Source organism: Talpa occidentalis, unplaced genomic scaffold (assembly GCF_014898055.3).
Source record: "Talpa occidentalis isolate TD23 unplaced genomic scaffold, MPIMG_talOcc4v2.1 talOcc4.5, whole genome shotgun sequence".
Taxonomy (NCBI): domain Eukaryota; kingdom Metazoa; phylum Chordata; class Mammalia; order Eulipotyphla; family Talpidae; genus Talpa; species Talpa occidentalis.
Genome location: NW_023604861.1, coordinates 51,033,243 through 51,055,083, shown reverse-complemented (window position 1 = coordinate 51,055,083; position 21,841 = coordinate 51,033,243). Strand labels below are relative to the sequence as shown.

The window sequence follows — 21,841 nt, the reverse complement described above, 5'->3', positions numbered from 1 at the left end:
GAAAAAAGCTCCCACTGTCAACTCCTCCCCTAGCCATGTCTCCATGCCTTTACTCTTCCAGTGTCTCTATGTATCTCTCTTCCATGGCCCCAAAAGCCCTGGTGTAAGCCCAAAGGAAAGCAACAAGTTAACCCCTTTCCTCCATGTTTCTCTCTGCCTCTCCTGTGTGTCTATCTTTTGTATACTTTTCTGTTATAAAGCTGCACCTGGATACTCAGCTCTGCCCCTCATTAGGTGGAGCAGGGAACATGGACCCTCCCCCATTTTATGGACATGCCCGTGTTACAGTTCTACTCACATTGAAGTGGCTACATTGTTCATCTTAACCCCATGTGTACCTGAAATAAACATAGTATAAAAAAATAGTATGAAAAAGAGGCTCAAGAACAACAAAAATTTTGCAAAAATCAAACTTGTAAAAATCAAAAGTTAAAAAGACAAAATCAAAACCAAGTTCTTTCCATTGAATCAAAATCAAATTTCTAAAGTTGGAGAGTAAGGTTCCAGATGCTGTCCTACAAGCCTTAGACTTTGAAAAAAGAAAAACAAATTAGAGCAATTACCAAGGGAGGCTCATGACCTTATTTATCATCTCAGGGTTTCCAGTAATTGGACCAGGTATATCCTGCAACAGAAGCTGAAAGAGCAAAATCAAAGTACAAATCAAGTCACCCAAACTAGGAAAGGATGACAGCAAAAATCACAAAATCTTGTCTTAAGCCTGGCTATACCATACCAAAGTAGTTATCAAAACCTGGAATAACTGCCTCATGCAAAAATATGTCAAATGAACTTGGAAGTTTGGGACTGTATTCCTGATTTCCCCAAAGGACTTTAATCAAATCAGAGTGCTTCCCAAAACAGACTTTCCAGGGCCTTTCCAAGGGCCTTAGAACCAGCAGTCAAACAAATCCAAAAATTCAAATGGCAAATACGTTCCAAACAAATTTTACAGACAAAAATTCCCAGTATTACCCCTTTCAAATTTAATCCAGATAAAAGCACTCTAATTTTCTAATCCAGACCTTTCAAAACCCAGTCACTCCAAAAATCTATTAGGGCTGTAATCACAATCACTAATTATCTCTCAATCATGAGGTTTCTTGCTTTAAACTTGCTTTCAACCACAAGCATGAAATTTCTAATTTGAACAATTGTTCAACAATTTCTAAATTGAAAAATTATTGGCTTCAGCTGGAAGTGCAAAAATCCCCTAAGGCTAATTCTGTTGATATCTGCTCCCCAATCTTGCATGAATTCATCTAATTCTTTTCATTCCTGCTGCCACCTCCTGGGCAACACTCAGGTCAAGCTTAGATACTTGCAAGTGTTTACTTACTTCTAGTCAGAGTCTAGTTTTATTCCCCTCCAATCCCTACACTATGTAGTGTAATATTTCTAAAATTCAGTTTAGTCATGTCACTCTTTTTCTTTTTTAAAAGATTTATTTATTTGTGCATACAAGAACTGGGGTACAGGCTAGAAGCATGGGGGGAGTGAGAGGATTTGTCAGAGACAGAATGGGGAACAGAACAGGCAGATTGACTGAAATACACTGTTGAGGGGAGCAGCGGGTGAGACAGGAGAGGCCTGCTGTGCCATGTGGGTCACCTCCCTGGCTGGGCATCGAACTCTTGCTACAGTGGCTGCAGATAGCTTCCTAGTGCTGCGACCTCTCTTGCACCACCAGGGAGGCCCTTGGTCGCTCTTTTTGAAACCATTCAATTCACTACAATCATTGACTCAGAATTTGCTCCTTATTGTTCCTCTGACAGTCTCAATTATTAACTAGTCAGCTTCAAGGTGATGAATGGTTAAGAGACAGAATAGTTTAGATGATTTTCGTAAATTTAGATTTTGAAATAATATCATGTGAGACTATATGAGCTTTACTTATTGTTTTTTGGTCACCATTTCTCACCCCATATCTGGCAATGACTACACTCTAATTTTATGTGAAATATTTAATTTGAGATATTGAATTTTTCCACAATAATTTTTATACTTTATGCCAGTTTTAAAACTGTAAGAATGATCTCTAGGGTAAATGTCTCATTTCATTTTCCTAAAGAAAATCACATAATTCATATAGAACCAGAATTTATATCAATTTTTGAAATTTTAGATATTCTGAAATAAAGTCAAAATAGATTATTAATTATTTCCAAGTCTTAATTTACTTCTTCTTTAGTTTTTTGTTTTCTCACTTGGCATTGGCAATTAATTTTATATATCTGTCCTGTTTTAATTTTAATTGGCATCTGAGGCCATGTAGTCTGAATCACAGTCATAGAACCACATCTTTGTTCCAGGGCACCCCACAGAAAATGAGGTGACCTGGATGTGAGTCCCTCACCTGTGCACCTAAAAGGAATTTGAGGCAAACCCAAAGCAGATGTATAGAGAGAAATAAAGGAGAAAATAATAAAGGTTTATTTATGAAGGGTTTACAAAGGCAGTTAGAGAGAGAAAAAGAGAGAGATAAATTAATTGCCTGACCTGTAATCAAATACCACCCTCCTGCTAACATTCAGTACCAGGATGGCAATCAAGTCCACAGAAACAAGAACAAAAGGATCTCAAGCTGTTATGCATTCAATTGTATACCAAGTATAGTTGCCTGACCCACAGCTAGTTCTGCAGATGAGGAAATTCAGTTTCAGCATCCTGGAACTTGTGGTTTAAGGGGGCTATAGTGTAAGTGGGGTGGGGAATATGGTACCTCTACTTTCAGCTGTTCTAGATTTTCATTCACAGTTGAAGTTACTTCCATATTTTTATTATTATTATAGGTTCTCTAGGTAGTACCGGTTAAGCAGACCATCAGTGAGTCCTCCAACTAATTCCAAAGTATTTTCATAAACTGTGACTCCCTTGCTTGGGAAGAACCTTTGAAGCATTTCTGTAAGAAAATGTTTCCTTAAGATTTTTTTCTAGGGGCCTCCCCGGTGGCGCAGCGGTTGAGCGCTGGGTTGCGAGGCTGCCCGCGGCCTCTGCGGCGCCGGTTCGATCCCCGGCTGCTCCCCGGCCACCAGAGGAGGGTCCCACATGGCGTGCAGACCTCTCCTGCTGCCCGCTGCTCCCCTCAGCAGTGTACTTCGGTCCTTCTGCCTGCTCTGCTCCCCGCTCTGGCTCTGGTGAATTCTCTCACCCTCCCGCGCTTCTGACTGTACCCAGTGCATGTATAAACAAAACAAACAAACAAACCAGCAAACAAATAAATAAAGCATGCCTCTATAAAAAAAAAAAAAAAAAAAAAGATTTTTTTCTAATCCAAATCCTGACCTTAATCAGGCTGGTGGTCAAAGGTATCTCCAAATCACTGTACAGACTTTAGTTAAGCTTTAAGGTTATCACATACCCCCCTCCTATATGATTTCTACTTCCTTCCCATCTGGTTAATCCACAAATTGAGGGGTGTGGGAGGTGGATGCAAATTAGTCTGAGAGTTTTTGTCAACAGTGCTTCTTTGTTAGATTATGGTTACAACTCAAACTTCAAATTGGATCATACTTTCATTTTATATTTTTGTGTACAGGAAACAGCTAAAAATATGAAGCCTTCCTTAACTAAGTCTTCATAAACTTTCTTCATTCATGATATCAAAATATGTACTTAAGGGCCTCCCCTGGTGGCGCAGTGGTTGAGCGCTGGGCTGCAAAGCTGCCCGCAGCCTTTGCAGTGCTGGTTCAATCCCCAGCCACAGGTGAGGGTCCCACATGGCACACAGACCTCTCCTGCCGCCCGCTGCTCCCCTCAGCAGTGTACTTCTTCAGTCTGCCTGTTCTCGTCCCTGCTCTGGCTCTGGTGAATTCTCTCACCCTCCCGCGCTTCTGACTGTACCCAGTGCTTGTATAAATAAATAAATAAATCTTTTAAAAAAATGCACTTAAATAAAATTTTACTTTTATCTGTAGTAATTATTTATCAACATTTATGAGGTTTATTTTTATGTTTTAATAAATTGTATATTACCAATAATTGTGAAAAGCAAGAAGAAATTTTTAACATTTAAATTCATATAGCTACAAGAAATTTTTTTAATTATCAATCTACTTTGTATACCTATTTTTGTTGCAGAAGTATGAATAGGTGATCAGTAAAATGAAATGTTTTTCATTCACTTCTATATATATTAGGATAAAATTAGAATGGGCAAGTGAAATAGATTTCAGGGAGAAAAAAATAACATAAAATTTTTCACTGATGGATGTTTATATCTTTCCATTACAAAAAATTTCATACATATAAAGATTAGAAAGGTCAACAATGAAACTTTATGTACCCAATAACTAGCTTTCATAGTTATCAATTCATGTTAATCTTATATTACCTATGGTCCCACTAATATTGCCCATAGCTATATTATTTTGTGTCAATTCATTAGTAAATATTTTAGTATCTGTCTCTAAACAATAAGGACTTTTTTAAAAACATAACCTCAATATCATTATCACTCCTAAACTTATTAATAAATTTTAGTCTCATCAAATATTCAGTTCTTACATTTCAAATTCAGAATTTAAGCTTATTTAAGTCAGAATCCAAATAAAATCCACATATTAGAATTGGTTTTACGGTTTTAAGACTCTTGATTTATTGGTTCTATCTTCCCTTTTTCTCCCTCTCTCAGTTTTCTTTCTCTTGCAAATTATTTGTTCAAGAAATTGGGTTGGGACCTCCCCTGGTGGCACAGCAGTTGAGCACTGGGCTGCGAAGCTACCCGCCGCCTCTGCAGCACAGGTTTGATCCCCAGCCGCTGTTGAGGGTCCCACATGGCACAACAGACCTCTCCTGCCGTGTCTGCTGCTCCCCTCAGCAGTGTATTTCGTCAGTCTGCCTGCTTTGCTCCCCACTCTGGCTCTGGTGAATTCTCTCACCCTCCCGCGCTTCTGACTGTACCCAGTGCTTATATAAATAAATAAATATATCTTTAAAAAAAAAATGGGTTGTATGTTCTATAAAGGTTCATGCAGACTAGACTTTGATGACTGCCTTTAACATATTCCTTTGTCTTCTGTATTTCCTGTAATTTGGTATTTGGATCAAGAAAAGTAGATATATTGTGGTTCAATATCTTTTGGTAAAATTACCTTATATATTGTCTTATTCCATAAGCAGCTACTAATTTCTATTTATTTCTCATTTGGGTGTGTGTGTGTATGTGTGTGTGAGAGAGAGAGATGTTAGCAGCAGCAAATAATTAATGCCTACATCCATTATCTCATTATGAGTTGTAAATGGTAATATCAGAATTAGTATATTCTAATCAATCACTGTTTATTCTAATCATTCTGTTTTTATTAACCTCTTCTCTTTTATTTCACATGGGAAAGGCAGGATTATTGCTTAGTTTTTTCTTCCAACTTGCCATTTTTTCAAAATAATGAATTTGTCTATAAGTACCGTCCAGTGGTGAACTATTAATTATTGTTATTAGTATCACAAAAATGTAGTTTTCAATATTTGATATCTCTTAGTCCATTGTTGTTAGTGTGTTTTAATCTCTTATATTTTCCATCTTTCATCAGTGGGAACCTCATGAGGTTGGCTCCAGGTTCCTTTGGCATGATCCTAATGATTTTTGGTAGTATTCTGGCTAAGAGGATCCTTATAAGCATTTTTACTCCAGATCTGAAAGGAATCGTTTTCCCACAACTCTCTTTCCTTTTCAAAATGGAATTTAGAAATCATAGTTTGGGCTTTCATTGCTAGTCTAGTCACTATTTTTAAAGGCTTTTCAGTGCATAGGTAAAAAGAAATATATATTTATGTATAAATATATTTTAAGACAAACTAATTGTGAGTTAATATTCATGATCAATTTCAATTCAGCACTATAGTGTTCTTAGAACTCTGCTTTGATCTAATATCTGTGTTCTTCTTTCCCACAGCAAAAATTTTGGTTCTCAAAAACACTGGGAGTGCTAGAATATCATATAGTAGTCATTATGTTATTCCAAAATATATACATGAGAGTTTCTGAATGCGAATACTGATACTACCACTACAATATAAGTACTAAAAACACTTAATATTCATGTTTGCAAGTGTCTATAACTAATTCCTTTCTTTGTAGTTATAGTACCAACTGCATACATATTTAGTTTCATTTATTTTATATTTATTTTTCATGGGACTTCTTTTTTTAAGTAATATTGTTCTGTAATTTTGTAATACATTAATAACTATAAACTGAAATATGTAATACAAAGGAGTCCTAACGTCTTTGTTCCTATTCTTTCAATTTAATTTCCTTCATTCTTCGGTAGATAGCCATTTAAATGAAATTACATATGTATTTAAATATATGCATTATTACTTAATATTATATGTGTACATATAAATATATAATATATAATATATAAATATATAAATATATATGTGTGAGATATAGAATACATATGCAAATATTTCACCGTTGTTAAACAACAGTACACTTAATATTCCTTATTTCCTCTCCATTTAACAATAAATATATCCGGGAGTTTACTCCATAGTGGTACATAGAAATAGTGTTCATTTCTTTTCTCAGTACTGTAGAATTCTATTGCATGGTTGTACAATAATTTATTCAACCAATAGCTTTATGATTTACACCAAGTGTACTTTTTTGTCTTTAGCTATTACAAATAATGATGTAATGCAGCATGCATCTGCCCTTTCTGCCTTTTTGCCTATCTTTGATATATGTATAAATGCATTTCTAGAATCAAGAATAAAATCAAGCTTTACCAGGTATTTCCCTTCATAAGGGTCACACTACACATGCATTCCCAACAGCAGTGTATGCAGTACCTCTTTCCTCTTGCCAACAGAAAATGCTTAAAAATGTTGGATTTGATAGCTGAGAAAAGGCATCTCAGTTTAGTCTTAATGTGTAATTACCTCCTGAGCAAGGCTGATCCTCTTCATTTGGTTAAAAGCCACTTGCAATGTGAGCCACTTTTCTAAATGAGTCATGTTTTCATTCTGTAACCCATTTTTCTATAGAGTTATTGGTTTCCTTCCTCTAATTTCAGTCTTTCCATATACTTGGATATTAATTCTTTGAAAAGGATTTGAAGTAAATTTTTCTTCAATATCCCCCATTTTACTTCATTTTTTAGAGTAGGTCATGATGCAAATTAAATTGTGTGGAATTCACATTGGAAAAAAAAGTCATAAAAAGGAAAAAAGTGATGTTATAATTTTACTATAAAATATAATATCTGGGCCTCCCCGGTGGCGCAGCGGTTGAGCGCTGGGTTGCGAAGCTGCCCGCGGCCTCTGCGGCGCCGGTTCGATCCCCGGCTGCTCCCCGGCCACCGGAGGAGGGTCCCACATGGCGAGCAGACCTCTCCTGCCGCCCGCTGCTCCCCTCAGCAGTGTACTTCGGTCCTTCTGCCTGCTCTGCTCCCCGCTCTGGCTCTGGTGAATTCTCTCACCCTCCCGTGCTTCTGACTGTACCCAGTGCATGTATAAACAAAAACAAACAAACAAATAAATAATAAATAAATAAAAACATGCCTCTATAAAAAAGTTTTTTTTTAAATATAATATCTATAATATACTAGGAATTACATTTTTTTACTGCTACTTAACTATATTTAGATGGCACCTTTTAAAAGTATGATTATTTTAGATGGTCCCTGAGGAGTTAGCTGAGAAATAATGCTGAAAGATTTAGGTCCTGGTCAGTAATTTCAGTAGTTTTGCACCTATAGCCCATGCAAGTATCAGGAAAAATTACTTCACTTTGTAGTCTGAAAGGATGAAGTCCAAACTCTACAGACCAGTACAAACAAGTTATTAAGCCTATTGAAGCCTCACTGTCACCATATATAATGTATGGAGACAATAATATACCTTCCACATAAAGTCACTGAAAAAACTAAGTGATAATGGCAATGTGTCTAAACATAGTAGACCTTAAATATTTTTGTGCTGCTTAATCTCTTAATGAAATAAAGGTATAGTTTGCCTTACCGGATTATCAGTTACCTAGAAACACATCACTGCTCTTTCATTTGTCTGCTTTGTTTTTATAGTGCACACACACACACACACACACACACACAGGAAAGAAGCTATTACATGCTGTTATAATGCTTGAAATGCCATTCATCCATTTAATAATATATCTCTATGCAGCACATTGTGTACGTCAAGCACTATGCTCACTGTAGAGATTCAAAGATAAGATATGATCCCACTCTCAAGAAGCTATTTGTGAAGAAAGGGATGCTTACATGTTAACAAATGAAGTCAGTGCTGTGCTATTTTTTGCTTGACAGAGGTATACAGGCATTGTTGCTAGGGCACAGAGCTCTTAATTCAACCAGAAATAGTGAACGTTTCTCAGGAAGATATTTTGTTTTGCTTTAAAAAATGAAAATATCTTTGTCTGCATTGCAGATAAACACAAAAACAGCTGGTCACATGACTTTTTCCCCAAGGTGCCAAAAAAACAGGAAACTATGTGAGTGGCTGGTGAAGGAATCCACTCTGATTATCAATTACTGCTGAAACTCAGCCATGTACAAGTTCTCATTCTGAAGGAGAACTTGCAGTGTGATTCCAGAAAATGAAAGAGAATTATTTCCATTGATCTGTGTCTGGAGAGGCTAAGGATGAACTGTTGTGATTCAGCTATCACTATAATGTATTCACAGGGATCAAATGCTGCTCTCCTGCATGGCTGTTTCCTCTTTTTGTGTCATGTATAAAGGTCTTTGCAGCACATCTCTGCAAGCAGATCTCTGACTCTTTCTGTGCAATTAAATGGTAAGACAATTTCATACTCTGTCTTTTCCTACATACAATCCAAAGAATTTAGCTAAAAATCTTGTGTGTGTTTTCAGATTATCCTCGCTTACAACTTTAAAAGTCATACAGCTAAAATTCATATTTTATGAATATCATCTCTTCTCATCTCTACCTTGGCTAGAATAGATCATTTGGGATGTTTGTGGTCAGGTGACCAATGTCCTACTTCTGGTCCTATCATTAGCTCATTATAAAAATGAACTAATAAATTAAATATATATATATATAATTAGACTAATCATAAACGAAATGCCTCCATTTCCAATTAATGTAAAGTGGGATAATTCCTGTTTTCACTATCTCACAGATTGTTGTATGCATGTAATACCTTTGCTAAATTTTCCTATCCCTTTTGCTCTAATGTTATCTCTTTGCCAGTGTCTCCACTTCAGTCATGTACCTATGTCTATGAAAAACTGGTAAACACCATTCCTTAAATACTTATTGAATGAAATGTAAGTTATTCCAGCTTATAATTTTATCACCATTACAGAGGAACAGGGGGATTCCATTTTAAATAGACTTTCAGTGATTCAAGAAGCCAAAACCACTCCAAAATCTCTCAAAAAGAATCCAAAGATATACCTTGGCATGCTAATTTTTATTTTAAAAATTTTTGGAGTTTATTTATTGTAGGCAAAACTGGTTGTATACTATTGGATTTTATATTTTTTTATTATTTTTCTTTTTATTATTGGGTTTTTAAAAAGGGTGATAGAATCAGGTAATCCTGGGTTGAATCTTGGTTCTAAAATCTACTTGTGACATTGCACAAGTTTCTTGAACTACATAAACCCCAGTTTTGTTTTCTGTAAAAATGGAGAATTAATAATATATTCTTCATAGTATTAGTCTGAGGATTAAATGAGGTAATTCTTATAAAATACTTAGTTCAGTGCCTGACACATGGTAAGTATGTATATTAGTGTTGTCTAGGCTGTGACAACTAATAAATGCCCAAATAAATGATGACTCAATACATTAGTTTGAGGCGTATGTTCTTAGTTAGCAGGTAGCTCAACTTTATGTAATATTGAAAAGGAAAGGGAGGCAAAGGCCTTACCCAGGAAGGTACCATATAACTTTTGCTCTCATTCTGTTGGTGAGAATTGCTCACATGGAAAGGAAAGAACAGATGGTTGCTAAGTATTACAAGAAATGTCAATGGATTAATTGGATGAAAGGAACAGTAATATAAAATCTAAAGATAAAAATGCTTCAAGTACTTGTAGAAATATCAGTATCTCTAACATAAATTGGGTACAAAGGAGAGTAAGTGGAATGGGAAAGAAAAATGATTGATTCTGATTGAGAATATTGAATTAGATGTCCAGAAAATATATACTTTGGAAGACTCTTTTGGAAATTAGGAGATATAGGATTAGAGCTGGAGGGAATAGGTCAGGTGGTGTCTGTGGAATCATTCACATAGAATGAATGGTTATATTCCCTGACTCAGTTGCTAAAAAGGGGATGCACCAATTTTAACAGCCCTTACTTCTAGCATCTTTGCTACCAGCTTTATTCTAATATTACTTAAGTAGCAATAGTCTTATAATTTACTAGAATTTTCCAAAATGTGACTGGTATATAAAGATCTTAATGAATATCCCCTTGAACAGCAGTTCAAAGATACCCTTAAATTGGCCCCCAGAGATGAAAGAAGTAAAAACAAATAATTCAGACATATTCAAATATGTTTATCACATATAAAGTGGAGATGATATAACATCTACCTAATGGAGTAGTTGTGAAAATTAAAATGATGGTAAACTGTCCAACTGCATGGCACATGATTAATTCTTCTATCCTACTTACCTCTTACTAAATGTTTTCCATTATTAACCTAAATATGCAACCTAAGTACATCCAACCTGAGACAGCTTTAATAAGTATCTTCCTTTTTTCCTGAGAAGAGAGCTCTCATGCTGCACCTAGGTGACACCCAACTTCCACACTAAACTCTGATGGGGATCTTTTAAGTTCTCTACAAAGCAGCGAGCTTTCAGCAGTGTTTCTGTTCAGTGTCCTCTTGGAAAACAAAAGTATCTGCTACCCAATTATTCAACAGTTTTGCCCTTGGGAAAATTTTTATTTTTTATTTTTATTTTTTTTTTGCTACTGTGTAGACCAGAGGTCATGAAATGCAAATAAGTGTTTCCATTTTTGGATTGCCTTAAATTTGTATTTAAGACATTTTTGAAAGACTTGAGTTCACAGAATTCTCTGGTTTCTAGGATATTTTGTATTTATATTTCACTTTCTGCTATAAAAGCAACTTAAAAATACCAACTAATGATTTAATAATATGCTACTTTTTTAGGCTAGTGTGTTTGTTTATAGCTATCATTTCATATAGAGATGTTCATTTAACATCTATGCAGCCTTTTACTTTTATTTGATCTAAGTATGCAAATATATTAAAGCTTAATAAGTTAGAATAAAGCATAAATAAGTAGTAAAAACATTCATTTAATTGGTGTAATGTTGAGGACATAAATCTGAAAATAACATTACTTGATAGGAGTATAGAAAAATTTATATTTATGTTTTATTCTTTTTTTGTCTTTAATATTGACTACATTAACCTAGTGGGTAATAGAAATCTGGTAATGCCCATGTCAGGTTATATACTTCTGTACCTCTTAGGCTAATCTGTCCTTAGGCATGATATATGTAATATGCAGAGTAATTGACAGATATTTTTCCCCAATCAACGTGGAATGCATCTGTATTATAATACATGCTATTGCCAGTTAATATGTTGCAACATGAAAAGGAGAGTGATATAAGTCAATTTAGGGAGGTCAGATACTGAAAGTTCCATCCTGAATATGATGGGAACCTATTAGAAACCTAGAGGGAGTAGTTACGGACATTGTATGGCATGTATATAGTGGGTTGCCAGAAACGTCATGACGTTATTTTTTTCTGTTTTTCAAGAAACAGAAGATAATCTGTATATCCTTTAAGGATGAATGATGGAAGCAAGAAGACCAATTAGGAAATTACTATAGTTTAGGCAACAGATAATGGTAGGTGGTAGAAATAAAGAAAATAGGAGTCTGCAGAAGATGGGCTTGGTTTGTGCTCCCTGCAGCCAGAGTGAAAAAACTTTGTAGTTTAAAGGACACTGGGTCTAAGGGAATTGATTGTGTATTGGGGAAAGTTTAACACTAGATAGACTCTTTGATGTCACATAACAAAGCTTAAAAATCAAACTTTGGAAAGATGAAATCACTTCTAACTAAACTAACTGCATCCCCAATTGAAGATTATTTATAGAAATACAAAATTATGCAGCATTCTACAGGGAAAAGTTTACAAAGATTAGCATCCAATTAAAAATTACCAAGATTGCAAAGAAGCAGTAAAATATGACTCATAATGAGAAGCATTAGCACATAGAAACAGACCCAGTAATGGCACAGATGACAGAATTCTTAGACAGGGAAATTGAAGTATATTTATTATAATAACCATATTGCATATGTTCAAAAGCTAGAAGATTGAGCATGTTAAATAGAGGCATAAAGATACCAAAAGTATCTAAAATGAACTCCTAGAAAGGAATATCTGAGGCAAAATCCTGCACTATGTGGAACTAATCACAGTTGAAATACCATAGAAGAAAATATCAGCGAATGTAATTGAACACATAAAAACTATCCAAAATGAAACAGAGAGAGAAAAAAGATCAAAGGGAAAAAAGGATACTTCATGAGAGAAGTACACAATATAAGAAATAAGCATATGAAAAATGTGCTATATTATACTTCACCAAGGAAATGGGGATTAAAATAACAATGGAATACATACCAATTGGAATGCCTAATATCCAGAACATTGACATCAGCAATGCTGTCAAGGAGCAACAGGAACTCTCATTCATTGCTGGTGAAAATGAAACATGGTACAGCCACTTTGGAAGGTAGTTTGAAAGTTTCTTACAAAACTAAACACACTGTTACCATATGACCCAATAATCAAGCTTCTTGGTGTTTATCCAAAGGAGTTGAAAGTTCACATCATGAAAACACACACACGAGTGATTAAAATGCTTTATTCATAATTGCCAAAACTTAAAAGAAACCAAGTCCTTCAATAGCTAGAACAAGTAGATAAATAGATAAACTGATACATGTAGACAATGGGCTATTTTTCAAGGCTAAAAAGAAATGAACTATTGGGTCATGAAAAGACATGGAAGAAGCTTAAACACATATTTCTAGGTGAAAGAAGTCAATCTATGCCTCCAAGCTTACTGTTTGATTACAAATATATGACATTCTTGAAAAGGCAAAAATAAATCAGTGGTTTCCTAGGGATAGAAAAGGTGGGGAAGAATGAGTAGGCAGAACACGGAGCATTTTTATGTTAGTGGGTGTATTCTCATGTGAAACATTTTCAAATTGTGCTTTAGATCTAAATCTGTGCAGTTTATTCTATGTCAGTTGTCTCTGAATAAAGTTACAAAAGTGAGAAAAAACAGTTTCTAAATTTAAAAATAATAGTAACTGTGGTATGCAGATAGTTTCTTGGCCAGAGGGCCTCTTTCAGGGAGAGAATTGGGCCTGAAATTGGACATAAATGTGATTTATCAGCAGAAAGTGAGCCTTTTTAAATTTAACCACCTAGAGGAAGTGTGTGTGTGTGTGTCATTTTTTTCCTAATGGGATTATCTTTTACTAATTCACAGAAAGTTGTGTTAGCAGCAAGATTGCTGAATCTACAAATTATAATCATAATATGTTATATTTACATTGGGGGAAAATAAGTAAAGAGAGTCTACTGAAGCTAAATGATTTGCTAAACTTAAGTTTCTGTACACATGAGAAAGCAAATCATAAAAGACTACTTAACATTAACAGAAATATGAAAAACATTAAACAATTGTTACACTTTAATAACCTATATTTTTCAACTATCTGTTAACACCTATTATGAAAATAAAAAGAAATTGGTCCATTTATAGCTCCTCTTACATTCTCTTCCCCACATTTTTTGTTTTTTTTTAAATGTCACTATTTTGACATTGTCAGATCAAAAACCTGAATCATATTTATGAAACTGAAACTATGTAAGACTAAATGCCTTGATTCTATATTTAAATGGATTCAGTGCTTACCACCTGTCGTTGTACCACAGTTTCTCCTTCTTTGAGTTAATTTTTCATTTTTATCTTACATTTGGTAGTCTTAACAAATTGTAACTTTTAAGGAGTTATATTGGGTGTTTCCTGAATTCTTAGAATCCTAAAACTATCTGTTGTTTCTAACTTACAAAGCAACTTAATTAGGCTTTCACTTTTAGGTGACATTTTACTACCCTATGGTCTTTGCAAGCAAACATTCACTCTTTCCTAGCATTGAGGATTTTAATGTGAATGTGTCTATAATTCATTCTTTATATGAAAATATCAGTAAGTTTACTGGCAGTTGACATTACAGGTATTTTGGAGCACAGTGTTTCCCATTAGGCAACAAAGTTGTTTCTCTTAAGAAAAGTTTTTTGCCATTTTTGAATATTTATGTCTTTGTTGTTCTTTTCTCCAGGAATGCCAATTTTATGTGTGTTAGACTTTTCTTTTTCTTCCACACTATCCTTTTTTGCCATAAGCATTAACCACTGAATTCATCAATTCTTCTAAGTCCTGCCTGCATTTTCTGTCTCATTAATCCTTTTGTTTTGTAACTTTAAATATAATTTTCATGTCTGCAACACTTTTGTTTCTCTTTTATTCAATCTTTGACCTAGCCTGCTGACATTTTGTCTTTTAAGTGGTTTATGATATATTGTTTTAATAAGTCAGAATATATATATTAACTTAAATAGTTATAAAGGTTTATGTCATCTAAATTCCTTTGAAATTGTTAAGAGTAATTACTGTGAGGTTTTATTGAGTTTTTTATTTATTTGTTTTAAAGATTTATTTATTTATGCAATCAAGAACTGGGGTACAGGCCAGAGGTGTAGGGGGTAAGAGGATTCACCAGCAACAGAGTGGGAAACAGAATAGGCAGATTGACTGAAATACACTGCTGAAGGGAGCAGCGGGTGAGTCAGGAGAGGTCTGCTGTGCCATGTGGGTTTCCTTCCTGGCTGGGGATCGAACTTTTGCTACGGTGTGCTACAGTGGCTGCGGATAGCTTCATAGGTTGTGTCTTAACCCCTTGCATTACCAGGGAGGCCCCTTGAGTTTTTTAAATAAATTGTGTTATCTATATTCACTTGTCTTCTCACCACAACCCCCCCCCCAACATGCTTTTCTTCCAAATTTCTTTTTATATGTCCCTCTGTGCTGTGGTTCCTTTACAAAAAAAAAATTATTGCTCATATTTTAATTCACCTAATTTTTTCAGAGGAATAATAGGGTTAGAGTGAAGAATGAACTGGGCCACTCTGTTATCTTATGATAAATAGTCTAATACCATATCTGTTAGTCTTTTTACCCTGAGGATAATATCTTCTCACTTTTGGATATGCTGTAAAAGGCCAGATAGTAAATATTTAGGCTTTTTAAGCCTTACATACTCTCAACTATTCCACTATTGTTGTAGCCAGTTATGGGCTTAGTTATGTCTCTCAGAATTCTCAGATTGACTCCCTTATATGAAATGTGACTTATATGAAATGGACATATAACTCCCTTATATGAAATGGACATAGGGCCTTTAAGGGGTATTAGGTTAAATGAGGTCATAAGGATGGGGCTCTAATCTAACAGGAGTAGTGGTATCCTTATAAGAGAAAGAGATGCTAGCAACATGTATACACAGAGAGAAAACTGTGACAAGGTATTGTGTAAGTCCAAGGAGAATGGTCTTAGGATAAAACCAACTTTGCCAGTACCTTGACCTTGGACATTCAAACCCCAGAACTGTGAGAAAATAAACTTCTGTTGTTTAAGTCACTCAGTCTGTGATATTTTGTTACGGCAGACTAATATAAAGCCTGAAAGCAGCCATAGAAAATACGAATATATTCCAATATCACTTTATTCATGGATGCTGAAGTTTGGGTTTCATATAATTTTCATATAGTCTTTTATGTCACAAAATATTACTCCTGGTTTGATTTTTAAAAACAATTTAGAAGTTAAGATTGTGAAAGCCATTCTTAACTTATGGTAGAACTAAAATAGATAATAGCTAGATTTGACTAGGAGGCTATAGTTGCAACCCCATCATAAAGGGAAATTTGAATCACAGTGAAGTTCAGTAAATCACAAGCCATTGATTTACAATCCAATAATTGGGTTCCACTCTGTCCTTCTATCTCTCTCTCTCTCTCTGGATATAGAAAGTAGTGTGGCAGATCAGCCTGTCTTTGTGAATATAACTCTCCTATCTCCCTTCTGTGATAAGATGCTGCACACAGGGAACTCCCTATTCCTTTTAGACTCTCCTAGTACCAGTTATTCCAAAGAAACATTGCCTAGACATTCCATTATTGTGACTCTTATTTTCAGACTAGTCTACATCCTGGCAAGAGTCCAAGGTTTGGGGCCACTCTCAGTACCTTCATTCTGTCAGACCTTTCCACTGTAATTGACTTCTATGTATCACAGTGTGGCTTCTGCTTATGGCCATTTCCTTGTTTTATTGGATATAGAGGGTTCTTTTTGTTGTCCTGTTTTTCATTCTGTCTCTGGGGCTTAAAGGGGCTAGAATGGATAAAAGATCCTTTTCACACCTTTAAACATAAGTGACTCAAATACCTTTGGACAGTGGGGAATGTGACTTTTCTTCTCTGTCTTCCCAGAGAATAATCCAAGGCTTGGCCCAGGGCAGATATCTGCTGACTCATTAATCTTCTCAATTTTCCTTATTAAACATTTCCCCACTTCCTCTGTCTACACCGGGACTATTCTCACACATGGTCCATCATCTCTACTTTGGTGAATTTACCAGTTTTCAAACTGGTTTCTTCTCATCTGACCTTGCTTGAATTCACTTTGCTGCAGAATGATCTTATTTTATAATATGACTGACCATACCACTCAATAGGAACTCTGTTCTTAGGATAAGGTCCAGAGCCAGACCTAGGGGACGCGTGCAATAAGTATCTATCTCTTAATAAGGCAAATCAGGAGCCTAAGATGGAACTGAGATAGGTCATTGAGGTATAGTATCCCCTTTGGCAGTTCCCTAAATATTTCTTTGCTCAGCTTTTCTGTCTATAAATACTTTCTTATCACATAAAACAATAATACAAGAGCAGATTAATGTGTTAGTTAATGACTGCCAAGAGTTTATAAATACCAAGATAGGATTAGACACGCAAGAGAATTACTAAGAAAAGGAGTAGGGAAATGTGGGAAGAACCACCATAGTGTATTGGAAATCTGACACCTGTGGAACTAGAAAGGGAAGGAGGCATCTCAGACCATAGTGCTTTTCCAAGAAAGGTTTGGTCAGACCAATGAGAAGTCCTGTAGCAAAGTCAAGGATAGGTAGTGTCCTTCCTCTGACTGGAAGAACCTATATCAGTGCTCCCACCAAGGTCATTCATTGGATGGGAACAACCAGTGAGCAGTATGGCCTCAGCACCGATGAGGTGGATCTAGAAAGACAAGAACCCCTGGAGCAGAAGAGTTCACCAATTCATTTTTTTAGTTCCCACAATTAGAAAGCCTTTGAATAATGAAATGAAGCACTAAGTTAACAGATGGGGGGAAAAAATCAAACTTTAGTTGGTAAAGAAATATCTATTTAGTTTGTAGGTTTCACATCATTAAGTTTTCAACCTTGCTTTTTTAAGTTTCTTTTTCCAGCTACGTTTCTTTTATTTATTTTTTCTCTACTCATCAGCAACTTTATGCAGAGATTGGCAGGAACAGAAAAGCAAGAAGAATTCAGGCAATTTTTTTCTGCTATTAAAGACCAAACAATGGTACCAAAAACCCCTCTGTTCCCACCTTTTTGTTTAACTGTATTTTGTGTGTTTTTCCTTTCTTTTTAAAATGGTAATAGTGGGGTCCAGGTGATGGGGTTCAGTGTGTAGGGTTCTTGGGTCCCTCTGAGAATGAATTCAGCAGATGTTCCCATTCATTAGCACATGCCAAGTTTATTGAGGAAAGAAAAAAAAAAAAAAGAGAGAGACGCCTGCATAGACACAGACAGGCAATCTTAAAAGATAAGAACTGTGTGTTGCCAAGGCAAGAAGTATTCTTTTATAATGGTCTTTGATGGAATTATTGTGGAAATTGTCACGTTGGGGTCAAATTAGGTTCGTCTTCTAAGATCAATAATCCTCTCTATCCCCACCTCTGGCTTAAATCTCTTCTGACCCCACCTCAGACTCCTGGAAACTTCCATAGCTGTTTTTAGTCTAAGATTTGTTAATCATCCTTACCCCCACCTCTAGTACTTGTCCTTGTGAGACCTTCCATCCTAATTTTTCTACTCTTAAGTTTCAATCAATAACATGCAGCAAAAGGTTTATACAACTGGTTTTATCTGAAGGTGTTATTGAATTGTAGTTTAGCAGATAATAATTTTAGCATCCTGGACTTTTATTAATACAGATAAAAAATAGTGATATTATCATCTCCTATACTTCATCTCTTATTGCATTTCCTTAACTATTGATTTGATTTTTCTGTGGTTTTCAAATTGAAAAGGATTTAAAAAAAAATCACCAGTATTTCTTCCATACCCAAAAGAAAACATGTTCTTAAGAACACTTTTATTCCCTAATGCACTTAGGATTCATTCAGGAAGTTACTTGAGCTGGTGCCAGAAGAAGAGTAGACCATCCAACTTCTGACACTTTTCAGAGCTCTATGTCCAGAACTTGGTGACCCAATTTTTCTCTGTTGGCCTATATTCAGCTGAACAAGTAGGGGTCCAAGTCATTAGGATTGTGAGGAGTTTTTTGTTTTGTTTTTTAAACCCAAACCACTCTTATAAAGAAAATGAAGCATTAAATAAAACATGCCATTATAATCTTGTGTAATCTTAAAAACTGGCAGTACTGTTCTATAAAAACAAGCCTAAAAGCCAAGGCAAATAGGTCTATGAAGCAGTCAAACCCAGGGGGATGTTGCCCCAGGAGGCCCACCATATGGTAACAGCCAAACCAAACTCTTGATTTTTGATCTCTTACTTATGGATGCCTGAAAGTAAGGTGGAGGGGAGTATTAATAAAGGACAGAATTGGGATGTGATAGAATGACTTATTTTCCATACCTTTAAAATGACGGGCAATATTTTAAAAGTTAGATATGAAACTGAACATAGTAGTCAAAGAGAAAGATATTTTCACGTAGCTACACATAAGTATTCCAGGTTACTTATTTGTTTAGAATGCATAGATTAAGCATTTTTATGTGCTCAGTTTGGCCCTACTTGCTGTGGATGAGAGAGAGATGGCACACAATTGTATTTTAATCTATATTTTTATCAATTATATTTTACTATTTTCATTTTACATATAAAGAACCTAAGTCTCAGGCAAATTAGAAAAGTTGCCTAAATCCATGTAACTAATAAAAGTTGATTGAATTCAAGGTTCAAATTCAATGTGTTTAACTCAAAAATCCAACTGTTTCTAATATACCACAATACCTTAATAGAGAGACAGGCCTTAATTTTCTTGCGCTTGTTATGTGCTTGAGGAGAGAAATAAGTTTGTAAGATAATTAAAGAATGGTTTTATATTTGATAAAGTATTAATACATTTAAATGTGAGACTATAGTTTGAGTACTACAAGAATACAGTAGGGCAAAGCACTGTCATTTCTAAAATGCTGAACAGATTTCCCATATACCCCCTCTCCAGCTCCAGCCCTCCTTCATCCTGGCCTTCAGTACTTGGAAAGATATCCTCATTGTATATTCCCCCAACTTTCTGTCACAACTCTCCTTCCTAACTAAATCAGCTGTCCTTCCCAGTCAGTACCTACACCCTCCTTATCTTTTTCCCATCAGGCCCTATGCTATTGGGCCCATTCCTGCCCACTTCTCAGAAACACTGCTTCTTTGTTAATGCAACTGTAGTTATTACTGAGTCACTCTTCTCAGGCCCTGAATGAATTTACAAAAGCCTTCCAGTAAACTGCCTCCTAAGGCTAGCACTTTTGCTTCTTTCAACCTTTCTAGGTCAAACTACTTGAAACTAGATTATATTACTTCCCTTATACTATATTACTTATGTTACTATATTATATATTATAATTACTTATATTCCATTATATTACTATACCTTAATTTATCTATTCAGATTTCTACCCCTAGACTCTAGCCAAGGTTATCTTATAATTGCCAATTTTAGTTTCTTCAGAGTTGCCAGTTTCTAGTGTTTCTCTAATAACCTCCTCCCCTCCCTACTTAGAATATTCACCTTTTTGTCATATACTATATCTTTCTCTTCTCTGGCTTCTTTTCCTCAGTCATTTCCTTCACCTTCCTTAAGATTGTTATGACCCTGACATTTGCCTTTGCCTCTCTTTTTCTCAATATAATCACACATTTTATGAACAATCTCATTCTCTCTCCCAGCTGGAATTATCACTGACATTCCATATTCAGTACAGACCACTTTTCTGAACTCCAGCTTCCTGATTCAGCCGCACAGTTCTTTAAACTCAATGTGTCTGAAAATAGAATTCTTTACCTTATACTCCAAACCCTGTTCCATCTCCTCTATTAATCATCTTCATCAACATGATAATTCCATGGAATAGATTGCCCAAGCCAGAACCTGGAAACCATCTAAGACATTTCTCTGTCTTTCAATCCCTTGCTCTCCTGGATTTTTAACAAATCCCCTCCTGAATATGACTCATAATTTATTCACACATACTCTAGTCCTGGTCCTTTGTTTCAGCTGGTCTTCCATCTCCAGCAACAATCTTCTGATTTCTGTGGTTAAATGAAATAAACATCCCAATAATAATTGCAGAAAGAATTTATTAGAAAATCGAAGTGAGGATATGAGTTTGGGAAGCAGACTGACAGATTTTACTCTATGAGAACTGTCCCAACAATCGGACGTTTGAGTTTAGTTTGCATAGCTAGGAACAGTGAATCATTGAAATAAAAATGTAATTATTTTTTGATAATTTCCTAAGTTATCTTGACCTAAAAATATATTGATACGACCTATGTATGAGGAAGTCAACTGCTGAGGTTTAATTACTTCCCTGAATTTTAAGGAATGCACCATGTTCAAATCTTCAATATATGGCTCCTTGGTCATTAGTGAGGGTTGAAAGGCTGGGTTATTTGCTGGCAGCAGATTCCTTCATGGCTGCTTCACAGAACATGGGCCTTAGAGGGCATTCCCATAATATGTTCATGGTGCACAGTCTGTCCTATTCTTCCCTTGTGTTGTTTCTGGATTTAGCATTATAAAACCTACATTTTTTAGTCCCCTTCACCCATAGAAGTCAGTTCTAACTCCTTAGAATACAAGCTACTTTTTTTCTAGCCCATCACTTTACACTCTTTTTCGTAAGTGATTTACAGCATTACTAAAATACTTGCATTTCCCCAGATATTTATATTCTCTCTGCCCCTTTCCTTCATACATGTTTCTTTTCTCTGAAATTCCCTTTTCCCTCTTGTTTTCTTAGTGAGATTATTCTTTAAGAAACATCATAGGGCCTCCCCTGGTGGCGCAGCAGTTGAGCGCTGGGCTGCGAGGCTGCCCTCTGCCTCTGCAGCGCCGGTTCATTCCCCTGCCGCCGTTGAGGGTCCCACCAAAAAAAAAAAAAAAAAACCAAAAACATAAATATCTCTCTATATATAAATATTCACTGCTTCTCTTCATGAAATGCAGTACTCCTTAAGCTATGTAACAATTATGCCTTGCATATACCTCTTTTAGTATACTTGTTCCATGGAATTAATGTAACCTTTCCATTCTGGGGCTGTCTTCTGTTCTAGACTCATTTTATTCAGAGTAGAAAACTCAAGTTCATTCTAATGTATCTGGATTTTCAACAGCATGCTCAAATGTAGTAAAAATTCCTTCACTTAACTCTATGGGATTTTTATATGTTAATTGGATTGGTTATCTAATCAGT

The 21,841-nt window shown here is 35.5% G+C and overlaps 1 protein-coding gene across 4 annotated transcripts in view; it reads left to right on the top strand.

Annotated features, from left to right (window-relative positions):
* Positions 1-21,841, top strand: part of STARD13 (StAR related lipid transfer domain containing 13) — a 367,001-nt gene that overhangs the window by 49,436 nt on the left and 295,724 nt on the right. Inside the window, exons 1-2 of one of the 4 annotated variants that reach the window (XM_054701409.1) lie at positions 8,661-8,766; positions 11,752-11,843. The exons of the other annotated variants lie outside the window; for them this stretch is intronic. Of the exons in view, the coding sequence (XP_054557384.1) occupies positions 11,841-11,843 (3 nt within the window). The 5' untranslated portion in view covers positions 8,661-8,766; positions 11,752-11,840. Of the gene's footprint in view, positions 1-8,660; positions 8,767-11,751; positions 11,844-21,841 lie in introns of those variants that run through there. 4 annotated transcript variants of the gene reach the window in all.